This window comes from Monodelphis domestica, chromosome 2 (assembly GCF_027887165.1).
Source record: "Monodelphis domestica isolate mMonDom1 chromosome 2, mMonDom1.pri, whole genome shotgun sequence".
Lineage (NCBI taxonomy): Eukaryota > Metazoa > Chordata > Mammalia > Didelphimorphia > Didelphidae > Monodelphis > Monodelphis domestica.
Genome location: NC_077228.1, coordinates 256,658,093 through 256,683,805, shown reverse-complemented (window position 1 = coordinate 256,683,805; position 25,713 = coordinate 256,658,093). Strand labels below are relative to the sequence as shown.

At 34.3% G+C, this 25,713-nt stretch overlaps 1 protein-coding gene across 2 annotated transcripts in view; it reads right to left on the bottom strand.

The window, feature by feature from the left end:
- The window catches only part of USP43 (ubiquitin specific peptidase 43), a 162,082-nt gene that overhangs the window by 69,513 nt on the left and 66,856 nt on the right, over positions 1 to 25,713 (bottom strand). For both annotated transcript variants that reach the window (XM_056817514.1, XM_056817515.1), the window contains exons 4-6: positions 19,036 to 19,128; positions 15,202 to 15,337; positions 1,765 to 1,909 (exon numbers count right to left, since the gene is read on the bottom strand). In XM_056817514.1, the coding sequence (XP_056673492.1) occupies positions 1,765 to 1,909; positions 15,202 to 15,337; positions 19,036 to 19,128 (374 nt within the window). The remainder of the gene's footprint in view (positions 1 to 1,764; positions 1,910 to 15,201; positions 15,338 to 19,035; positions 19,129 to 25,713) is intronic.

Genomic DNA, 25,713 nt, shown 5'->3' with positions numbered 1-25,713 from the left:
CTCCGGAGGGGTTAAGAACGAGTTCTGGAGTGGATAACTCCTGGAGCAGATAACGGAGCCGAGTAACCCCAGCAAAGTGAAGCCTCAGCTTGAGCTGGAGAGAGACGACAGGAAGAAGAAGGCAGCATCTGCGGATCCCCTCCCCAGGCAAGACTTACCTCCCACCCCAGCACTCAGGCTGCCTCCTGCTGGATTAATATTTCTCAACATATAATTAAATATTGTTTTTGTGATTAATCACTATATTTAAATTATGTTTGATTTGTAGCAATGAGAATACATAATGTATATCAGGTATTTACATTCTGAATCATAACTGTAGCAAAATTACAGTTTTGAAGTAGCCACCAAAATAATTTTTTGGTTTGGGGTCACCTCAACATGAAGAACTGTATTGCAGGGTCACAGCATTAGAAAGGTTGAGAACCACTGCTTTAAAGTATAACCTTGAGAGTTGCTTGGGCTGAAATGTGATGAAAATGATAGAAGTAAATGACTGGCTAAAGAGCAAAGTAATTTGTTTTACCAAGGATTTCAGCAGAGTATCTCTCAGCAGTATCCAGGAGAGCAGTGCCCACAAGTATCCAGTGGAGCATCCTATGAAGACTGATGGTCCACAAAGGAAAAATCTATAGCCTAGAAAACAGCAGACATGAACTATCTCTCCTTGTTTAAGCCTTAGTGATATGTTTTCCTTACATAGGTATCTATCCAATACTATGTGTGGGAGAATTCAACCTAGATTTATAAGGGAAATGTTTTTCTTGCTTTGCACTTAATGAGTGTGATTGGGAGGAAAAAAGTATAAAACAAAAACAAAAAATAAGAATATGTATAACAGCCTTGGTATTAGTGATACTCCTTATCTATCATAATACTTGGTGGTTATAAAAAGGTGACACTCTCCTGTTTTACCATATAAATCCAAGATACAAGACAGAGGAAGAAGCACTGTCTTCACATGAGACAGTAAGGCTCAAAGATTAATCCCTATTATACCAGAAAGGAACCTCAGAGATTATTTGACATAGCATATATTACATTAATATCAGACAATGATAATCACATTTTAAGAATCTCTTAAATATGGGTGTTCAAATGATCAATCAGCAAAATAACATTAATAAAAAGCAAAAAAGTTTCTTAAAATCTGGTAATTTTTTAAAAGCAGTTCCTTCAGATAAGCTAATATTTTGTCTAAAATGCCTTATATCCTCTGAATGAAAAACTATATAACTACTTTACAATGATAAGCCAAACACATACATATCAAAGTCTGACTTTTTAGTAACAACTTTGTTTATTTCCTATAATATCTATCTGCTAATTAAATCTGAAAAAGTATTGATTTTGGTTATCTCGCTAGGTCTTAAAGGTTGAATCACATTCTCTTTCCTGGTAGGATACCAGAAATTTAATATGGAACAAAAAACACATCGGGGTGAAGAGATACAATCAGATAATTTTTTCTTTTGCTTAGGGCTATTAAGAATATTAAGTATTATCTATACTTTGTGAAATGAAAACCAGCTGATAAGCAATTCAACAACCTTCAATTTAATATCTACTAAAAATCTGTCTGAATCTTGGAAATTTTAGAAATAACTTATTAAGCACTTTCATTTTAAAAAAATCAGGAAAACCATATCTTACACTCAAAAGTACTTTTTCAAAAGTACTTTTTCAAAAGATTTGTGTTCTGTGAATCATAATCCATCAACAATAAAAAAAAGCTCAACAGAATGCTACATGGTACCACTATACCTGAAAATGAGGCAGGGACTCCCCATATAGGTGAAAGAGGGGCTTGGAAAGCATATACATTGTCTCCATCTGAAATGCAATTCAGATCCTCTTCATCAAAGAAAGAACGCTGGAATCCACTGGGATGCAACTCAACCAAAACCACCTAGAATGGAGAAAGTAATTTCTTTTTCATTTTAAAAGCTATACCCAGCACAGAAAACAAATTAAGAAATGACAACATAAGACCTTAGTATAGTAATTCTCCATCTTTCAAAATCAAGGGGTATAATAGGTGCCCTCAATTTTTCTGAGTATCTCATTGACTAGCCAAATATGATTTTTCACCTTTCTTGTTTCACAGAAAGGCTCTTTCCAGTCCTAAAATGATAAGTCACAGAAATATATAGAAAACAAGAAAACATGTAGATGTTGTTTTAAAATGATGCTACATAAAACACAAAGGCAGCTATGTGGCAAAATAGATAAGAGTGTCAGACTTAGAGTCAAAAACATTCCTCTTCATGAGTTCAAATCTGGTCTCAGAAACTTACTAGCTATGTGAGATGGGGCAATTCACTTAACTCTGTTTGTCTCAGTTCCTCATTTGTAATATGATCTGGACAAGGAAATGGCAAACCACTCCAGGATCTTTGCCAAGAAAATCCCAAATGGGGTCACAAAGAATCCTATACGACTGAAACAACTAGACAACAAAAAGCTTAAAATATCAATCTAAAAATTTCTCCTTTTATATTAAAGCAAATAGCATGTATTTCCTGGCTAGGCAAGTAAAAAAACCTATTTTTTAAAAACCTTTGCCTTCCATCTTAGAATCAATCCTGTGTATTGGTTCTAAGGTAGAAGAGGGTAAGGGCTAGGTAATGGGGGTTAAGTGACTTGCCCAAGGTCACACAGCTGGTAAGTGTTGGAAGCCAGAATTAAACCTGGGACCTCCCATCTCTAGGCCTGACTCTTGATCCACTGAACCACCCCCAAAACCCATTTTTTCAACTGACTATTCCATCCTGGGTGTGACTCATTTTCCCTGGTGATACAGTCTCCTTGATTCAGAAAGGCGGTATTAAGGTTAAACAGTTTGGAGCATATAGAATTTGATCTAAATCCTGTTCTCATGTTTCAATAGAAGTGTATTTTCATTAAGAAAGCAACATTACATTACTGGGGTGCTATTCTTCTACCATTAAGTAAGTGACTTCAGGTATCCTTTATGAACCTCAGGGAGACAGTATTGAAAGCAAGAGACTAAAGCAGGTAACTTCTTTTGACTCTCAGATGTAAGATTCTAGCTGCTATACTCTAGTCTGAGTCAGAATATTCAGAGGTCATGGGGCTATTTGTGAACATTATCCATTTTATTACCCTTGATGAGTCCCCTACCTGAATACAGTTTATATGAGTATTCCTAAGAAAAGGTCTCAATTTTTGTTCATTTCTGTATATAAATACATATCACTCACTATAGACAATCAATCAAGAAAGTAGTATCCCATAGACTCCAAATGATCACCCTAGTGCAAATGTTAATGATATTAAAATGGGTCTTGATCAATGGCACATGTAAAACCCAGAGGAACTACACGTTGGCTACAGGAGGGGGATTGGGGAAGGGCAGGGAAAGAATATGAATCTTGTAACCATGGGAAAAGATTCTAAATTAATTAATTAAATTTAAAAAAATTTTAAGTAGTATTCCAGCAGTATCCAATAGAGCAGTCTAGTCCTATGAAGAGAATAATTGATAACAAAGGAATGTCCAGAGTGCTCTCCTAGTTCCTATGAAATGTAAAGACCTAAAGTTATCCAGGTTAGAAACATACTATGTAAAAATATGGCCACAAAGCATGCAGGATTAAAATGAATATGTGTGTTGCAATTTTCAGAGATGGCAGAAGAATCTACATTAATGAGATACCAGATTCATTGCAGTATTGAAAAAGAATATATAGCAACAGATATATCTTGCCAATCAGGATGAATTATTTGATAGTAGACTCTAGTTCACAGGAAACTGAAGCATTAAATTTTACAAACTGGAATAGAAAACTCAGTCTTTAAAAAAAACATTTCAATATGGATATTACCCAGCAGTCCCTCATTTCTTAATGCTTAGAAAACAGCTGATTTATACTGCTTGACTTGGGAAGCAAGAAGACAAAATCAATCATAAGTGCTTTAAGCAAGTGGTGTCCAACTCAAACAGAAATGGGGGCTACTAATCCTTATATAAGGATCCCTGTCCATTACATATTAAATTAATATTAAAACGTAATATTATCTACATTTTATTATATTTTTACTCTTTTTTTTAAACATTTCAACTCCATTTTAATCTGGTTTGGTCGTTACTTGAGAATGTTGGGATTGGAAGGCCACATAGCTGCATGTTTGATCCTTTAGTCTTAAATGACAGTTAAATACATGTCAATTAGATGCCAAGGAGAATGAAAACAGGATTCCATGATATCAATGATCCAATTCAAACATTTAGCAAGCAGGTAAAGTATTATAAGAACTATGCAAAATGTTAAGAGAAATACAAAGCTTGAATAAGAAATAGCCAACATTTTCATGGGTCTTACAGTATAGTTTTAATTTAGTTAGTTATAGTTATAGCTTAGTTTTGTGGATTTTGCTGACAGAGAACTGAAATGATGCACAGTATGCTGAGGAGAGACATTCTTTTGACCTCAGAATAAATGCAGCTGCATAAAGTACAACACCATATCATTTCTGTATCATCTCTGGAATTTATAAACAGTGAAGATTTGGTAACGTTAATTCCATTGTAGTGCACTGTTTTTGCATTCAAGTAAATTAAACTACTCTAATCAAAAATGAAAAAAGTCCCAGTTTTGATAAGGAAACACTAGAAAGAAACCATAGAGAATGAGTGAAAATAAAAGGAAGGATCATAAAGTAAAATTAAAATGAAACCACACACTAGAAAGACTATATGAAGAAGAGGGAGGAATGAAATGTCTGGAGAGTAAGAGAGAGGAATTTCAGAAATTAGAATCATAGAGGTGGCAAAGTGTTGGATAACAGTAAGTTCTAATATAGAACAATCTTGAAGAGTAGTAGCTAAAATAGAGTAAAAATGCAAGTCATTATAGTTGAAGAACAAGGATGTCAAGAGGAACAACCTATTATTAACAACTGATTAAAATCCCCAATGATGAGTACAGGAATTAAGAAAACTGAGTTGGGCATTGAACTTTTTGAAAAAAGAAGAGGGTATACCAATACCAAGATAAGGTTCATACAAATATATGACAATCATAAAGTTGTAGACAAATTATAGGAACAAAGAAGAAATAACCTTTCAGATCTAAGAACAGGAAGAGTTCATGAACAAACAAGAGACAAAGAGAATGACAAGATAAAATGGACAATTTTGATTACATAAAATTTAAGTTTTTATACAAACAAAAGCAAAGAATTAAAAATTAAAACAGAATCAGGTAATCAGGGGGAAATGTTCTTTGCAACATGTTTCTCTTATAAGATTCTTATTTCCAAAATATATGAGTGATGCAAATCTATAGGAATAAGAGTCATTTCCCAATTGAGAAATGGTCAAGCAATGTCAGTAGGCAGTTTTCTAAAGAAGAAATCTAAGGTATCAATAGCTATATAAAAAATGGTACAAATCACTAAAAATTAAGAGAAATGCAAATAACGTCACTCTGAACTTCCATCCAGAAAAGGAAAATGGCAGTTGTTAGAGGATATGCAGGAAATACACTTTTTTATGGAACTGAATATTGATCCAACCTTTCTAAAAAGTAATGGTGAACTATGCTAAATATGTACAAACATATTTATCACAACTCTTTTTGTAATAGCAAAGAACTGGAAACTAGGCTGATCCCCACCAATTTGGGAATTGTTGAATAAATTAAGGCACATCAATGTAATACTACTGTGACTGTGGAAATATGGTTTTCAAGACTGTGAATTGCCAAAACTGTAAAGATAATTTTTAGTGTCTTGATTTTTATCAAAAATAAGTAGTTGCCATGGGAAAAATTCCCAAATATGAAATACCCAAGTCAGCTGGGTCTTATGGAGATTTAAATTAATACAAATGAAGGAATTAAGGGAAGGGAGAGAGACAGAGGAAGAGGAAATAGTAGGGAAAAGCTAGGGTCTAGGACAAATGGCCTAGGCCTTTCTCTTTAAGAGAGAAAACTAAGTCAGTCTTTTATCCACTCACCACAAGATTTTGTCCCAAGAAAAACTCTAGTGTTCAGAGAGACCCTCCAATTCAGCTTCCAAACTCAACTAAGTTCAGAGGCCCAGCTCTGAGCTCCTGACCTCCTTTTAAAGAGAATTTTCTCCTATGTCACCTCCCCTAAATTTTCACATCTACCAATCACAGTAGACATTTTCCACAGGACTGACCATTCTTAATTCACATCTGAGTAGACTAAAACTTCACACCTCTTTGCTAAGCTTGCCCTTTGTAAGTTGCTTGACCTTTTAGTGATTAATTTGACCTTCATAGGTACTTAGCACCCTTTTGTATTAGACCTAAAAATAGACTTAGCTTAAATTCTAGCTTTACTATAAGTATGGGTTGGGGACTTTTTCTCATTGCTCCATCAGGAGTTTACAACTTTATCTTCCCCTAAAGTATGCCTAAGTATGGGTGGAGTAATATTGGAGTTCCCAATACATTCCTGACCAAGTACCTTCATTGTTTAAAATGGGGGACAGCCTTAACCAAATGTTCCAAGGTAGAGTCTGAGAAATTTTAAGATTCACACTACATATACACTCAACCCCCCCAACCCCATATGAAAGGAATAGTTTTGTTGAAAATTGAGAAGACTGATATGTATTAATGCAGAGTAACATGACAGCAACATATATATGTGTGTGTGTGTGTGTGTGTATAATATAATATATTATATATACAATAACAATAATATAAAAACAAAGAATCTTGAAAAACTGGAGAATTCTTTTCAGTGGAATGACCAACCAGTGATCCCAGGGGAGCAATAATGAAGAACAGTACCAGTCAAGTGTCAGATAAATGCTACACTAAAAGTGTAGAATAAGAGACACACACATGCACACATACAAAATTTTATGAACTATGCATATATATCAAATCCTTACCTTCTGTCTTAGAATAGATGCTAAGTATTCATTCCAAGATAGAATAGCTATAAGAGCAAGACAATTGGGGTTAAGTAACTTGCCTACGAACACACAAATAGTAAATGTCTGAGGCTAGATTTGAACCCAGGACCTTTCATTTCCAGGTATGGCTGAACCACCAAGCTTCTCCTATTATGCATATTTGTCACAAGGGTTTTGCTTTTCATTTTTCATTGAAGAGTACATAGGAAAGGAAAGAATAAATTTTTATTAATCAAAAAAATTAATTAAAAAAAAGGAGAAAATATAAACTGGAGCCAAGTAACAAGCAGGATAAAGAGGCACTAATGTATGGAAGCAAATTTAACTTTGTAGGTAAATGAATGTTGGTAGGATGAGACCAATCACTATAAGATCAAATTTTAAAAAGGATGATTGCAACTTGCCCTTCAACCATCCAATCTTTCTCCTTAGTTTTCAACTGCTGTTCTACTGGCTCTTGTCCTGATGCTTTGAAACATGTCATTTTCATCATTAAAAATATTTTTAAATCCTTTATCTTATTCTACATCAACAACTAAGCTATCATGATATATTTCTCTTTTTCAGGTCAGATTCTAAGAAAAAATTGTCTACAGATTGTTTCCTTTCTCTCACTTCCCACTCATTCCTCTTTCCCTTGTAATCTGACTTCCATTCCCCCTAACAAATCGAAACTTCTTTCTGTAAGTTCACTGATGATCCCTCTATTGCAAAAGCCAATGTCCTTTCGTCAATTCTTATCATTCTTGACCTCTGTTGCTTTTGACAAAATTAACCACCCACTTCTAAATACTCTCTTTTTCCTTGATTTTCATGACATTACCCTGTTATGGTTCTTTTTTTTACCTATTTAACTGATTATACTTACACTTCTTTGCAGGTTCATCTTCTGGGTTATAAACAATTCTTGTTCTGACTGATTGATCTAATAAAAAAAAAACTTTCATCTCTATGAAGATGACTACCAATCTATATACAAAGCCCTCATTTCTCTGTGGAGCTCTAATTCCATTCTCCAACTGTCCCCTGAAAAACTCCACCTACATGTCCCACAGATATCTCATACTCAATAGGACCTAAGCAAAAATTCACCTTCTTTCCCTTACACTTTTTCCTTTATTTCCTATTTCTGTCAAGAGCATCATCATTTTTCCAGGCACACTCAAGAGTCATATCTGATCCTTTAAAAAAAATACTTAATCTCCCCAATTATATGTAATAATTTTTAACATATATTTCCCCAAATTAAAAGATCCAAATTGTCTCCCTCCTTCCCTGAAATGATAATCAATTTGATCTGGGTTATATAAGTATGATCATGAAAAACATACTTCCAAATTGGTAATGATTTGAAAAAATGTTTTTCCTGATTCTTCCTTATCCCTCACTTCCTATATCTAATCAGTTGTCTCGTCTATTAATCCAACCTCCTTACCATTTCTCATTACTATCCCTTGCTTGCACCACAATTACCCTAATTAGGCTTTCACTTTTCACTTCTTAGGTAGACACCTTAAGTCTCCCTAGATCCATGCTCTCCTCTTTCCAAACCACTATCCACACAACCAACAAATAGATGCTCCTATATTAAAAGTCTAGTCAGGCCATTCTATGCTAAAGAAATTTTACTAGTTCTCCATCTCCTCTTAAAAAAAAAACAAAACAAAACATGAACTACTCTAGTACTGAAAAATTTGCAGCTACAGTTTCTCCTACCATGTTACCATGTTACTTCTTTTCAAATTTATGTTCCAGCCAGACTAATCTACCTGCTGTTCTCTGTACACAATGTTCCATTTTTGGCTTCCATGACTTTGCAAAGGCTGTGCCCATACCTGGAATGTTCTCCTTTCTTTTCTTTGCCTCTTGGAATCTTTAACTCCTTTTTAGGTTCAAATCAAGTGCCACTTCCTTCAAAAAGTCTCTCCTATTTCTCTTGTACCCCTCCATTGAAAAATTTGGTATGAATTTGATCATTTATGAACACACTATATGGCACCAATAGATTCTAAGAAACCTGAGAACAAACACTGTCTTATTTTTGCATTTGTACCCCTAGTACTTAACATGCTTAATAAATGCTTATTAATTGATTTGAAAAATATACATTATTCAAAAGAAGTGGGACAAGATAGGAAAAGGCAAAGTAGGTTGATACTAAATATATTAGCATGATATCTTTAAGTGAGGAAGTCTGGGAATGCAGAATCCAAAGTAGAGAAGCATAATGGAGGACATCAATTTACAGATCGAGTAATTTTAATACAATATTGTAAAATCAGAATAGAGTCCTGAACACAACAGACAAAAAGAGATTATAACTCAGGAATTTGGAAAGCATATCTTCCTTTAAAAAATTGCTTTGTTTTGGAAAGGCAGCATATGTTTACCTTTCTTTGGATTCCTAGCACTTAGCACAAAGCACTAACACATTTCATTAATGCTTATTGACTCTCAATGCACTGTCAACTTTCTCTACCAAGACCCAGAAACTTCTTCACCTTGAAAGCTCATTCCAGTCCAAGAATTCATATAATAGAAGTCTGTTCCACTCTGTGGCCTCTTCATCTATCTGGATAGCTCCTACAAGAACATCCACTGAAGCAGGGTACAAATTCCTTTTTCAGGTTGCTCACTGTAACCTGCCCTCTTCACCTTCCTTCAATGTGTTGTCTTCCCTCTTTAGAATATAAACATTTGAGAACAGGGGCATGTTTACTTTCTACTTGTATTTTAATTCCAACCATGTAACACATTACCTGGCACAAAAATAAAGGCTGAGCAATTGTTAATTGACTGACTTGACTGACTGACTGACTGACTGAATAGTTACTATATTATAGGAAGGACACTGATAATCCTGGGAATATCTAGAAAAGGACAGCCAGCATAGTGAAAAGCCTTGAGTTCAAGCTTTACAAAGATATTTAGACCGGATAAGAGGAAATGTAGAGACAACATACTAGTAATATTTAAGTATTTTGAAGTGCTGACATGTGGATAAGGGATTAAACTTGTTTTGCTTGGCCCCAGAGGACAGAGGACAGAGCTCAGAGAAGTGGGCAAAAATTACCAACTGGAAAAATTAAATGAGTAGGAAAAAAGATTTCTCTTTTTTTAAAACCCTTAATTTTTGTCTTAGAATCAATACTATGTAGTGGTTCCAAGGCAGAAGAGTGGTATGGGATAGGTAATGAGGATAAATGACTTGCCCAAGACATACAACTAGGAAGTGTATGATGTGAAATTTGAACCCAGGACCTCTCATCTCTAGGCCTGGCTTTCAATTCATTGAGCCATCCAGCTGCCCAACCTGAAAGAAAAAATTTCTAACAATTAGAACTATACCAAAATAGTATGTTACCCAGGGAAATCATGGTCAAACTTAGGTGAGACCTTAGAGGTCAACTAATTCAAACTCCTCATTATATTTGAGAGATCCAGGCAAAGGCTGGATGACGACTTGTTGGGTGTGATGAATTCTAGCTCAAGTATGGATTGTACTTCTGAGGTCCCTTTCAATTCTGGGTTTTTGAGATTAAGTAAGGTGATGGAATTGAAAGTGAAATGTTCACTTTTAGAGAGTTACTTTGATCCTAAATTTTTAGTGCAAATACAACAAAATACTTAGCCAAAGATTCAACTCATATCCCACTACTAAAAATATTCAGCTATAGCAAGACTACAGTATATAAAAATTATGATCCTATAATAACCTAGAGGACCTAAATGCTAGAAAATTCAGGAACTATCATAAGGATAATAGTACTAATACCTCTAAGTCACCAAAGGAAAAATTCTTTGAATCTTTTCAGATGGTGATTCAAAGGAACCCCATCACTAAAATATATGAACAGACTTTAGTTACCTGTAGTATTCATTTCTTTCACAATAAGAAATCATTCCATATCTTAAATCTCAAAAAAAAAAAACATCTATGTATCAAATGACCTAGAAACAGTATATCATTCAATGAACTTATAAATGCAAATTCAAATAGAAAAGAAAATATCCGCTAGCCTTTTTTGCTACTCTAAGTTCAATAATATAAACTGTTTTGAGTCCTTCCTTCTTTTCTTCCTTCCTTCCCTTCCTCTTTTCCTTTCTTCTTTCTTCCCCTCATGAAAACACAAGTATCTAGATAGAGCCAATAGTCAATCGTGTTGAATGCTACAATGGAGTCACGATCCTTTGCATATAGAATGTTTTGAATCACAGAATTTGGGTTGGAAGGGAGCTTGGAAGTCATGTTGTACATTCCTACACAAGAGGAAGTTGGCCAAGAGGTCATCTAGCTTCTGTGTGAAGACTTCTACAGAGGGAGAACACATTACCCATTAAGATAGGTGCTTTTAGACAGGATATAAATGTTCAGTTTGTCCTCTCTGGACTTGGTAACCATGCTGCCTTCTCACCCTGTAACATCCTGTAATGCTGGCCTTGGTCTTCTAATGGTGAATCTTCCTAGGGTGGCATTGGCACACCTTTTAGAGATTGCATACCCAAACTGCACCTATAAGCTACCTGTGAGTCCTCCACATTACAAAGAACATAGGGAGGAAATGCTCATACTGGACTGCTAGGCAGAGGGGCAAGGCATGCTTTACAGTTTATGAAGTATTTTCCTTTCAGCCATCCTATGAAGTAACACAAATGTTACTATTCTCATTGCTAATGTTGAGACCAAAATTCAGAAAGACCAAGTGATTTGGTCAAGGCTATACTATTAGTAAGAGGCAAAAATAGGACTCTAACCAAGTCTTATAACTAAGCTCAGTGATCTTTTTATCATACAACATAGTCTCTCAAAAGACTTTTTTGCCTTTTAGTGGGGGTTAAACCCAAAGGCCCCTATTGTATAAATGGAGATTTTGAGCCTTTGGACTTCATCTCCCAGAAGTCCCTTAGTTTTTCCCAGGGTTCCATTTTCCTGTGTCTCAATGGTTTTGTGTGATTGTATTTAAGTGGCTGTAACCCCTCCCTTGTCCTCTCTTGGACCTGCGACCTGGGATGGGGTTGAAGTCAGGCAGTTCTTTTGCTTTAGTTATTATTAATAAAACTTTATAAACTAATACTTAGTGGTTGATTGTTAATTTAAAACCCCACAGTTTGGTTTACTACAAAGAGATTATGAATTCTCAAAAAAATTTTTTTGAGCAGATAGCCTTACAGTAAAGATAGTGAATTTGCCTGGTCACTGCCCACAATCCAAGGCAGGGTGTGCCCGTGCTCCAGCCCTGCCCTGCCACCTGCTCTTGCCTGCTGTTTCTCCTGTCCATCTGCTTGGCCAGCATTCCTCACTGCTCTCCACCCAGCTTGGAGCCTCCTCTGGCAGAAACCAGACCAGATACAAGAGCCTGCCAATCCCAGCCATTATTTTTCTATAGAGAGTGACGTATAAAAATCTTTCTACCCCAATCCCTTTCCACCATCCACATGTGTGTTTCTAGCTTGCCCTAGCCATTTTTCAGCATGGAAAAAAGAACCCCATTTAGTGTCTTTCAGGAAAAATGCTATTGCAAAGCATACTTGAAACTCTGAAACAACAGTTTGAGTTGATAGAGCTAAAAGGTGCAGTTTGGATCTGCTTAATTCTTTTCCTGGGACTTTTTATTTTCATTGGAGACTTCCCACTTTATTTACTTCTCCTCAAGAATATGCCACAAGCTAGGTTGCTTGTGCTACAAACCAACCTGAAATATTTTGACAAAGTTCTAAAAGTCCTAACTGCTCTCAACATGCAGAGTGGAGATTCTGCCCAGTGCTTCTATAAGGAAATTCAGAGAGCTGACAAACGAAATCTAAATGAATAATGAATATTGGGAGAGGGCAAGGAAACTTTAAAAGAGATCTGGAAGTTTCGTGCTAACTATTTTGAGTTTATAATGCTCCTATAATAGTGAACAAGTCTATTGGGATTGGTGAAAAGGATTTTGACTGTACTGCCTGTCTGTACCTTTATTTATATTATTGTATTGTATTTACTTGTTTACTTACCTTTCTTTTAACATTGCTTTAATGTTTAAATTTTTTTGTTTATCTGTATTAATCTAGTCAATACCTTTCTGTAATACTGAATCATTTTAAGCTACTATGTTTTGCCTATATTGATCTTTAATTTGTACCTTTACCTTTGCTGAAGAACAAAATACCACTGTATAAGCCCATGAACATCTTGCCTAGACCTTTGTCACTAGATCCATCAAAGATTACATGTTGCCTTTGTTAATTGTCACATAGATGATGATGGATAGATTTCAACAAAACTGGTTAAAAGTTATATACAACCTTTAGAGAATTTAATAAGCTAAGAATTTAATTGTAATTTTAAGAGGTCTTCAGAAATAATTTTATATAACTAGTGGTTTCTGAATGGATGATATTTTATATTTATATTTATATATATTATAAAGAATGTTATATTAAAGGTAGAGAAACAAAGAAATGTTCCTACCAAGGTTTTTCTATGACTCAGGAAGTTGAAGAAAAAAGAGCTCCTGCAAAACTCTTTTAATTTACTTCCAGCAGAACAATCTAGATTTCTTGATGATGTTCTAGACCCAAATAAGTTTTACTTTGTTTAAAAATGTTTGCCAAGGTTGAAAGATTTGCTACATCTGTAAAAATTGCGACAAATATCCATCAGTTCATAGGTTTTTTTAAATGTCATACAGCAACTTATTTGAAATATGATAATGGGTTTGTTTGCTATTGTAATTAACTGGGCTATTGTGAATTTTGGGGACTTTGATACTTCTTTAAATGTGCATTATCTACTGTGTTACTGTTTTTTTCTGGAAATCATTTTGTACTCGCACATGGCTGACAGTGTGTCACTGATTTTTAAACTATATATTTTATTTTTAAAACTGTATCTGAGTTTTATTTTTTCTCTCCTTTTTGTATATGAAGCACATGTCAACAGTATTGAGAAGAACATTTGTTCTAATATTAATGCATACCCAAAAAGCTTTAGATTATAAAAATGATGCCCTTGATTGTTCAAAAAAAATTTTTTTAAGGGACTTTGCTTAATGATTCTGTCTAATTCCAGGACAAGAGAATACAAAAAAGAGTCATCGCACAGTGCCAAAGAAGCACAAAGCTAAACTGCATAGTGCCAATCGAGCACGAGGTCAAAGAGAACAATGAATCCTGATGGTATTGATGTAAATTTTGAGCCAAGACAAGAGAACTTGACATAAGAATTTTACATTTTGTATTTCATCCACAAGTTATTTCACTCTTTTATTTGGATGTTTTCATTTTCTTTTGCAAATTGATTCATATACTCATAACATAGCCATGCATTCCTGAGTGATCCCTGTGTTTGTTATTATTAACTCAGGGGGGCCAAGTTATTGTTGTGAACTTTGATTTAAATTTGAGCAATTTTAGGATAAGAAACTTGCTACCTCCCAGAATCCAGAATGCCCCATGAAGATAGATGCCTGCAGAGACCACATGCAGTACCAGAAGATCCAGAGTGAACTTTGGGATGTGAACTGAACTATGGGAGGTTGAAATGCCTTTATTTTGAATGTATACTCTGATGCCAAAGGACACTGCCCCCAAATTGGCTTTTTGTCAACCTAGTACTCATTGGTTAAGTTCTATTTTCCTCTTATTCACAAATTATTGCAATTTTAAAGTTATATTTCCATGATCCTTTTGGGGAAACTGGTTTCCCCAAAAGGATCACAGGGGAAATATGTATAAATGGAGATTTTGATCCTATGGACTTCATCTCCCAGAAGTTCCTCAGTTTTTCCCAGGGTTCCATTTTCCTGTGGCCCCATGTTTTCTGTGATTGTATTTAAGTGGCTGTAACCCCTCCCTCGCCCTCTCTTGGATCTGCAACTGGGCTGAAGTCAGGCAGTTCTTTTGTTTTAGTTATCATTAATAAAACTTTATAAAATATATTTAGTTATTGATTATTAATTTTAAGACCGACATTATTATTACCCAGTCCTCTGCTAACCTTTTATTAACAGAAGATCCACAGATAATAAAGGGATACCCAATAAATGCTCATCAGGAAAGGACTTGTTTTCATACACTTCATAAGAAGTCAGTAATATTCTCTTATAGTCAAACTAATGAGTTCTGAGACAAAACCATGCACGGCCAGATCATGTAACTTACAAACCTAGTAATCTTGAATGAAATATCAATTTATGAGTAAAATACCAACCACTATTCAACTTACTCAATCAATACTACAACCCCATTGTCTTCCTGTTATTTGGAGGTTAGCATCGATTAAATTTAATTCTATCAAACCTCATTAGCTGAAATTTTGCCTTCTTCTGCTATCATCTTTCTCAGGGTTGCCACTGTGCTGAAAAGTGGTACTGCCAAACCAATCCGCAAGAACATCTGACTCTTGGACTGGAAAACCAATGTGACATTTAAGGATCTGGAAAACAGAAAGAATAAATTTCTGGAAAGACCCACAAATTACCAAGCTTAGCATTTAAAGGGTTAATTTCTGCTTCAATATTTTCCATATACTTGAGAGTCACAAATTCACAAGAATTCATTAGGATTGACTTCTATTTCATACCAGTAAAGCAGATTTTAAAACCATAGAATTTCCAACTTTTTGCTGATAATCATTCTTTTAAAATGTTATTTTCTTCCCTCACAGCTCTCCTCATTCACTAAAACAAAGCGAAAAGGAAAAAAAGAGAGAGAAATCAAGCAAGTAAGAAATAATGAAAAGAAAAGAATCAATGAAGATAGGGTCAAGGAAAACTAAATTCCCATATTCTCACATTGGCCATATCCAAAAATGTGTTTCTCTTTCTGCATATTAACCTGTCTTCTCCCTAACATAAGATGGGTAATGTTCTTCTTCATTAGTCCTCTGGAATTATGGCTGATTTTATTTCATAATTAGAATTGTTAGGTCTTTCAGAATTGTTTTTCTAATTTGATATTACACTATAAATTATTCTCATGGTTCTGCTTACTTCACTCTGTATCAGTTCATGTAAGCCCTGTTTCTCTGAAACTTTTCTTTCTTCATTTCTTAGAATATAATAGTTTTCCTTTATATTTAAATATATGCCATAATGTGTTCAGCCATTTCCCAACTAATGGAAACAGTTTCCAATTCTTTGCCACCATAAAAAGAATTATTATACTTCTTTTTTTTTACATATACATTTTTGTACATAATCTTAGATTTCTTTCAGTGTTTGTCTAGTATTATTGCTGGGTCAAAGGAAATACATGTTCTCTTTAGTAATTCTGGTGGGGCATAATATAAAACTGCTTTGCAGAATAGCTGGACAAATTCATAGCTCCATCAACAGTGCATAACTCTATTTTCCTGAATTCCTTTTAACATGTCATTTTTATTTTTTTAGTTTGGACAATCTTATGATTATAAGGTGGAGATTCAGAATTGATTTAATTTGCATTTCTTTAATTATCATTGATCTGGAGCATTTTTTATATGACTACAGATAGTTTGGGATTTCTTTGAGAACTTCATTTCTATATTATTCAACATTTTTAAACATCAACTGAGAAATGGCTCTAGTTCTTATAAATTTCAATCAGTTCCTTATACATCTCCGAAATGAGACTTTTATTAGAGAAACTTGCTACATGTTATTCTTAATTAATTAATAGGCAAAAATGAGTAAATAGAATATTTGCCTGAATTTAAAGATAATGTTTCTTTGGAGTAAAACTTTTAAAAATAAATACTAAAATACATACAAATATCATTATTATTTCTTCACAGTAGCTTATATTTAATATAATCAATAGCATAGTTCAATAGGAAAACTGACATCAGAAGAACTTAAATCAAATAGAACCTTTGGCATTTGCCACCTACTGTTACCTTAGGCAAGTCAAATGACCTCCCTATACCTCAGTTTACTCAGCAATAAGATGAGGGGGTTGGTCTAAATGTCCTCTGTATAAAGCCTTTACTGTACAAATCTTTTGACCTAGAAGTATATATCCCCAAGAGATCAAAGACAAAGGAAATATTTACAACTATACATGCACAAAAACGTAGGTATGATAATATTCATAAAAATTTTGGCTGTAGTAAAGAATTAAAAGAAAAATAGATGTTCATCTATTTATTCATCTATTTATCTATTATCTATTTATTCATCTATTGATGAATAAATCATTTTATATAAATTTAACTGTGATATAAGAAATGATGAAAGGCACAAATTCAGCAAAATTTGGGTGCTTAAAAATGCTTTAAAATTTTTATCTATTATCTACATGAATGTCTTTCTCTTGCATTCTCTTCTCCATGTAAAACAGTCACAGTACTTTCCATTAATTTTAGCCACAAACATAGCCCTTTAACATCCTGTTCAACCTTCTAGAGAGGGTCTTCAGCTTGTTAATTTCCATTTTAAAAATATGGTAAGTAAATGTGGTCAAAAGTACTTTCTCACTTTAAGGTCTTTCTCATGAGGAATTGTTAATGATAAAAAGCACTTTTGTGCAAATGAAAAGATGTGTATTTGTTTTCTTTTCCTTAAAAAAAAACTCTTACCTTCTATCTTGGTAAGACAGAAGAGTGATAAGGGCTAGGCAATCAGGGTCTAGATTCATACAGCTAGGAAGTATTTGATATAGAATCTGAACTTTGGTCTTCCCAACTACTGTGCTAGCTGGTTTTCAAGTAACTAATGAACATTGTGCCAATGGTTATCAAGTAAATAATGAACATTTCAAAACCTAATATGAGTAGAAAAATAACTTTGTCTTAATATATATTTATAAAATACATGAATCAGGAAATAGTTTTCAGATGGGATTTGGAGAGATGTTTTAGAGAGAAAATGATTTGTGGCATTGGCTGGAAAACTTGGATCTCTTTATTAACAATGTGGAATGATATCTCATTTCTGTGGGAAGTTTGATATTATAGAGGGTCAGAGAAAGATCTTTTTACTTTTACTTTTAACTAGAAAAACGTGAGATGAAAAAACAAAATTTCAAGAGTACCAAGAATACCAAAGAAATTGCCTTATTAGAATTAAATTTCTGATATGCAGTAGGAACCTTGGCTAATTTTCATATTATAAAGCTAAAGAGGGTAAAACTAAGGAAAAGATAAATTATATAAACATGGGAAACTGTAGTGTGATTTTAAAAAGGGCTACTGATTTCAAAGGAGAAATAAGGGGAGTTATGACTTTTTTTTTAAACCCTTACCTTCCATCTTGGAGTCAAAACTGTGTACTGGCTCCAAGACAGAAGAGTGGTATGGGCTAGGCAATGGGGGTCAAGTGACTTGCCCAGGGTCACACAGCTGGGAAGTGTCTGAGGTCATATTTGAACCTAGGACCTCCCATCTCTAGGCCTGGCTCTCAATCCACTGAGCTACCCAGCCGCCCCCGGGAGTTATAACTTTTTAAAGTAAGAGAAAAAAAGGAACTAAGCAGCACAGGGAAAGAGGAAGGGTAAGAGAAGACAGAAGTAGTGGGGAAAGAGGGATCTGACGAGAGCTAAGGACATGGTAAGGGAAGGCAAGGCATGGCAAGGCAAGGCAAGGCAATGGAAATTGGAAATAAGGCAACTAGAGGGAATTGGCTGAAAGAAGACTTTAGCTGGGTTATTCCTAATTGGTCAGAGAATCAATGTCTTTGGCCAAAAGTAGCAACTATTGACCTTTAGTGCCATTGAGAATTGAAGAACAGCAAAGCTTTCCAAAAGGATTTGCTCTCTGCTGCTACTTTTGACTTGAAAAGGAAAATTAGAGGTGGTTTTGTAATTCCCATCACTATCCTGGTAAATTGACTTAAAGAAAAAACCTGAACTGTGTTGCTATGAGTTATGTTCTACTTGGATAACCAGAATTTGGGTGAATGAATAACTAGCTAGGATAGTCTGTATATCCCAGAAAGTTAACAGTTGTTAGTTGTCTAGCTTTATAGAGATAACACTAATAATTTCTAAATTACATACCTTTTGATAAGGTGATAAGTTAACTGAAAGCACTTCAAAGGCTATGATACCATAGAGAAGAGAATGTCTTCAACTGAAGTACTGCAGATCAAGAGTCAAACAGTGAGTAGGGTTAAGTTTAAAACTGAGTTAATTGATTGGGATCTGAAGTTCACCTACCTGGTCTGACATGATGGAATTGGTAGCGATACACAAAGGAAAGGATCGAAGGTATTGCTCTGTTTTTGGCAATGAGGACAGGTCAACGAAGACCTATAACAAAATAGATTAACTTTTAAGATCACTTATTAATGTACATTTGGTGGCAAAAGAGGTTTTTGTAAGCTTAGTACAATTAGATAAATTATATTTGCAAATACACACATTTCCTCTACTTTCTAAATAAAATTAAATACCATTTCACTGGTTGCTAATCAGAAGAAACTTAAAAATCAGGGGGGGAAATGGTGCTATTATTTCCAATAGTAGAGCTTTTTATAATACAGTATTAGCCAGAATGATTTTAATGTATTATCAGAACTTTGGGATAATAGATCTAGAAATAGAAATTATTTCAGAGGACATATTTAATCCTAACTTCTTGTTTTATAGATAAGAAAATCAAAATTCAAAGAGATAATGTGACTTGCTCAAGGTCACACATATAGTGTCAAATAGGATTTGAATGTGGTACTTTCCCTCCTCTGTTTCCAAAGTAGCATGCCCTGTTTTTCCTGCCCTTAAGGATACAATTTAAACCTTGATTTTTAAATAATATAAATTGTCATTTAACTTGATTACTTTTATTGTCTTTTTTCTAGCTATGATCCCATTGGAGAAAATAAAATCTAAAAACAATTTTATGTTACTTGTCAGCACAGATACAGATTGTGACTTTTCTCCTCTTCTTTGTCTTCTCCTCCCCCTGCCTTATCCCCAGTTAGTGGCCATAATAGAACAAAATAGTTTATTATCTATTGAACAAAGTGTTATTATTCTTGCTAATCTAAAAAAGGTTATATTATGAAAACTTATGTTTATCTCTCTAATTTTTTAAAGAACCCTAAAATTAAGTATTTATTCATTTAAATTCCCAAGTCTATGGATATGAGTTTATAATAATTCATAAAAACAAGTATCAACTCATAAAGAAATTTCATGTACATCTATATACTATGGAAGAAATCAGCCAGGAAAAACATTGGTCTAAAGCTACTCCAGGATGCATAGGCACAGTAAAGAAGAAAACATAAACAAACACACTGTTCTAAAATTCGTAGTCCTATTTTCCCATGACATTCTCTATCAAATTCTCAAGGATATGATGCTGGACTTGGAATTAAGAAAGTTGGGGTTAAAATTCTAGACACTTATTATCTGTGTAATCTTAGGCAAGTCATTTAACTTTTCTGTACTTCACTTTCCTCATTCGTAAAATGAAGATACTGAACTCAATAACCTCTGAGGTATCCTTCAGTTCTGGATTTCCAATCTTACAGGATAATAATACATTATTTTCATACTTCATAATTACATTAGCTATTCCCAAAAATTATGCCTTCTCCATATTGAAGTTGAACCCTCCATATTGACCCTTAATCCCTTCTCCAACCTATCAGTCTTCCTTCCTCTTGCTAATCTACCTCTATCCATTAGTTCTGTCTGACCTCTTCACTGACAACAAATATGATAATAATATATTATAATTATTTAGAAAACTTCATTATCAGACTAAAAACTCTTTTATTTATTTATTTGTTTTTCTTTATTTTTATTTTATTTGGTCAATTTCAAACATTATTCCTTTGTTACAAAAATCATATTCTATTCCTCCCTTCCCTCCCCTTGACCTTCCAATTGAGAAATTCCACTGGGTATTACATGTGTCCTTGATCAGAACCTACTTCCATGCTGTTGATGTTTGTACTAGGACATTCCTTTAGGGTCTATAACCCCAATCTTGTCCCCCTCGACCCATGTAATCAAGCACTTGCTTTTCTTTGGTGTTTTTACTCCCACAGTTTTTTCCTCTGAATGTGGATAGTGTTCTTTCTCATACATTCCTCTGGGTTGTTCATAATCACTGCATTGCCACTAATGGAGAAATCCATTATATTCAGTTGTACCACAGTGTATCAGTCTCTGTGTACCATGTTCTCTTCGTTCTGCTCATTTCACTCTACATCACTTCCTGGAGGTTGTTCCAGTCCCCATGGAATTCCTTCACTTTATTATTCCTTTGAGCACAATATTATTCCATCATCAACATATACCACAATTTGTTCAGCCATTCCCCAACTGAAGGGCACCCCTCATTTTCCAATTTTTTGCCACCACAAAGAGCGCAGCTATGAATATTCTTATACATGTATTTTTCTTTATTATCTCTTTGGTGTACAAACCCAGCAGTGCTATGGCTGCATCAAAGGGCAGTTAGTCTTTCAGCACCCTTTGGGCATAGTTCCAAATTGCCCTCCAGAATGGTTGGATCAATTCACAACTCCACCAGCAATGAATTAATGTCCCAACTTTGCCACATTCCCTACAGCATTCATTAATTTCCATTCCTGTCATGTGAGCCAAGGTGTAAGGTGATACCTCAGAATTGTTTTGATTTACATCTCTCTGATTATGAGAGATTTAGAACATTTTCTCATGTACTTATTAATAGCTTTGATTTCTTAAACTGAAAACTGCCTATTCATGTCCCTTACCCATTTATGAATTGGAGAATGGCTTGATTTTTTGTACAATTGATTTAGCTCTTTGTAAATTTGAGTAATTAGACCTTTGTCAGGTTTTTGTTATGAAGATTGTTTCCCAAATTGTTACTTCCCTTCTAATTTCGGTTACATTGGCTTTGTTTGTACAAAAACTTTTTAATCTGATATAAGCAAAATTATTGATTTTATATTTTGTGACTTTTTCTAAGTCTTGCTTGGTTTTAAAATCTTTCCTTTCCCAAAGGTCTGACATATACACTATTGTGTGTTCACATAATTTACTTATAGTTGCCTTCTTTGTATTCAAGTTATTCACCCGTTCTGAGTTTATCTTGGTGGAGGGTATGAGATATTGATCCAAACCTAATTTCTCCAACACTGTCTTCCAATATTCCCAGCAGTTTTTATCAAATAATGGATTTTTGTCCCAAAAGCTGGGATCCTTGCGCTTGTCAAAGACTGTCTTGCTGAGGTCGCTTACCCCAAGTCCATTCTACTGATCCTCCTTTCTGTATCTTAGCCAGTACCATATTGTTTTGATGACTGCTTTATAGTATACTTTGAAATTTGGTACTGCAAGGCCACCTTCCTTTGCTTTTTTTTTCACGATTTCCCTGGATATCCTTGAACTTTTGTTCTTCCAAATGAACTTTATGTTTTTTTTCTAATTCAGTAAAAAAGTTTTTTGGTAGTTTGATGGGTAAGGCACTAAATTAGTAAATAAGTTTGGGTAGGATGGCCATTTTTATTATATTAGCTTGTCCAACCTATGAGCAGTTAATGTTTTTCCAATTGGTTAGATCTAATTTTAATTGTATGGAAAGTGTTTTGTAGTTGTATTCATATAGTTCCAGTGATTGTCTTGGCAGATAGATTCCTAAGTATTTTATATTGTGTAGGGTGATTTAAAATAGAATTTATCTTTCTAATTCTTGCTGCTGATATGTGTTGGAGATATAGAGAATTGCTGATGACTTATGTTGGTTTATTTTGTATCCTGCAACTTTGCTAAAGTTGCAGATTATTTCTACTAGCTTTTTTGTGGATTCCCTAGGATTCTTTAAATAAACCATCATATCATCTGCAAAGAGTAATAGCTTGGTCTCCTCATTGCCTATTTTAATACCTTGAATTTCTTTTTCTTCTCCAATTACTACTGCTACTGTTTCTAGTACAATGTTAAATAATAGCAGTGATAATAGGTATCCTTGTTTCTCTCCTCATCTTATTTTGAAGGCATCTAGTTTATTATGCCTATTGCAGATGATGTTGGCTGATGGTTTTAGATAAATACTGTTTATTATTTTTAGGAAAGACCCTTCTATTCCTATACTTTCTAGTGTTTTCAATAGGAATGAGTGCTTTATTTTGTCAAAGGCTTTTTCTGCATCTATTGAGATAATCATGTGATCTTTATTGGTTTACTTGTGGATATGGTCAATTATGTGGATGTTTTACCTAATAGTGAACCATCCTTGCATTTCAGGCATAAATCCCACCTGATCATAGTGAATAACCCTTGTGATGACTTGCTGGAGTCTTTTTGCTAGTACTCTATTTAAGATTTTTGTATCTGTGTTCATTAAGGAGATTGGTCTATCGATTTCTTTCACTGTTATTGACCTGCCTGGCTTTGGAATCAGTACCATGTTTGTGTCATGAAAGGAATTTGTTAGAACTCCCTCTTTGCTTATTATGTCAAATAGTTTGTATAGTATTGGGATTAGCTGTTCTTTGAATGTTTGATAGAATTCACTTGTGAATCCATCAGGCCCTGGGGATTTTTTCTAAGGGAGTTCTTTGATGGCTTGTTAAATTTCTTTTTCTGATATGGGATTATTTAAGAATTCTATTTCTTCCTCTGTTAGTCTAGGCAATTTATATTTTTGTAAATATTCATCCATATCACCTAGATTGGCATATTTATTGTCATATAATTGGGCAAAATAGTTTTTAATGATTGCCTTAATTTCCTCTTCATTGGAGGTGAGGTCTCCCTTTTCATCTATGATACTGTTAATTTGGTTTTCTTCTTTCCTTTTTTATTAGATTGACCAGTACTTTTTATATTTTGCTTGTTTTTTCAAAACAACTTTAGGTAACCTTCACTAAAAATACTGCCTAGATTATTCTTAATTATGAGTGAGGGAGACCTGGAGAGAGTTTTGGTCTTGTCCTGTTCCCCAGATGTTTTGTGAAGCCGGCTGAGAAAATAATTACAAAAGAAATATATAAAAACAAATAATAAGTTCTTCAACATTTATATGGCTGTTGAAGAATTAGGGAAATTGAGGAATTCGGGATACCTCCAATTTTTTATGTTATTAGGTAATGTCATTTTTGTACTCCTCAGTACTGTGTTAAGCGATGCTAAAATACAAAAAAAAATTTATGTAAAAATCTGAAGATAAAACACAGGAAAATATAAAAAAAAAATTGAGGCTAAATTGGAGAACATGCATGCCCAATTGGAGAAATTTAAATGTTTCTTACATGATCAACTGGCAAACATCCACCCCACTAAAAATAGGTCTGAACCTAACAAACCTGTTTCTGAATCTCTAAATTAGGAAATTTCCTTCCCTGAAATAGAGATGGAAAACACCTTTCCTATAGCTCAGCTAACAGACTTGTTCTCTCATGGTCTACAAATCTTGGCAGAATTTAATCCCCAAGATCCTTCTCCTGAAATCCCAGTTTTTCCTGTCCCTTCTCCTACCCAAAAACCAATTCCAAACCCCAAGGAAATCTCATCCTTCTAAAGAAACTCGTCTTAGTCAAACTGCCCTAAATCAGATATATTCTTGCTTGGGGATAACTCCCAAATTAGTTGAAAGAATGAACAAAGAACTTAAAACTATGATTGGAAAATTATGCACTGAGACACATTTTAAATGACCTGAAATTTTCCCTCTGGCCCTATTTTATTTTGGAAGTAGGCCTAGAGGAGACCTACACATCTCACCATTTGAGATGCTTTTTGGACATCCACCCATACAGACTAAACCTTTCTCCCCTGCATATGCATCACTATTAGGGGGAGATACTACTATTACCTCCTATATACAGGAATTACAGCACAAAACTGCGTGAACTCCATGAATCTGAAGCTGTAGTACAAGCCAGACAACTAGACTTTTTTCTTCATGACCTGACCCAGGAGACAAGGTGTATATTAAGAATTTCCAGTGTACTGGAGCAACTCAGCCTACCTGGGAAGGGCCATTCCAAATATTGTTAACTACTCCAACATCTATAAAGATTAGAGAGAAGGATCCTTGGATTCATTGCTCACATGTAAGGAAAGCATTTTCTGTTGAGACTGATTGACTGTATCTTATCACATGCATTGGAGATAATAATCCATTGTCAAGTGGATGCTGTTTTTTTTTTGAGAGCACATTGAATTCCTGATTTTCCCCCTTATTTTTTATTATTGCTTTTCTTTTATTTTGATTAGAATATTTGATTCCCCCCCCTTTTTTCTCATTTCTTGTATTAAAGTTACATACAATTAATATTATTTCTTCTGCAATAATATAAGTTTAATATATATATACATATATATATACACATATATGTGTGTACGTGTATACTTGCTATAATATCAATGCATAACCAAAAGCTTTAAACTGTGGGAACCTGCCATTTCTTGATAAAATGTTATGGGACTATGATTAAAGTTTTGTCTGATTCTAGGAAATGGGATAAAAACAAGGAGCACAGGCTTAACCTGAAGAGTGCCTAGTGTGAGTCTCAAGGTTGCAATGCTTGGCATATGTTAAGTCCTAGGAATTCCTTGTATCTACACTATTTGTGAAGTACTCATACAAGTACCAAAGTTTTACTTTCCTCCTGGCTCCATATATCCCTGAGAATGACAAAAATCAGACCAGGGAATGACACTTCCCTATCAAAACAGAATTCGAGTTCTTTTTCTTCTTATACTATGGCAACTTTCTGTAGTATTGGCTGTAAATGGGTAAGTGAAATATGACTGCATTCTGTCCTACAAACTTGTGTGATAGAAATTTATTGAACTCTAATACAAAAGCCTATTATGAATTTATTCTTCCTTACTCAACATTTTATATATATAGATTTTGGTATTTTTATTCTGATTTTGAATTTTTTT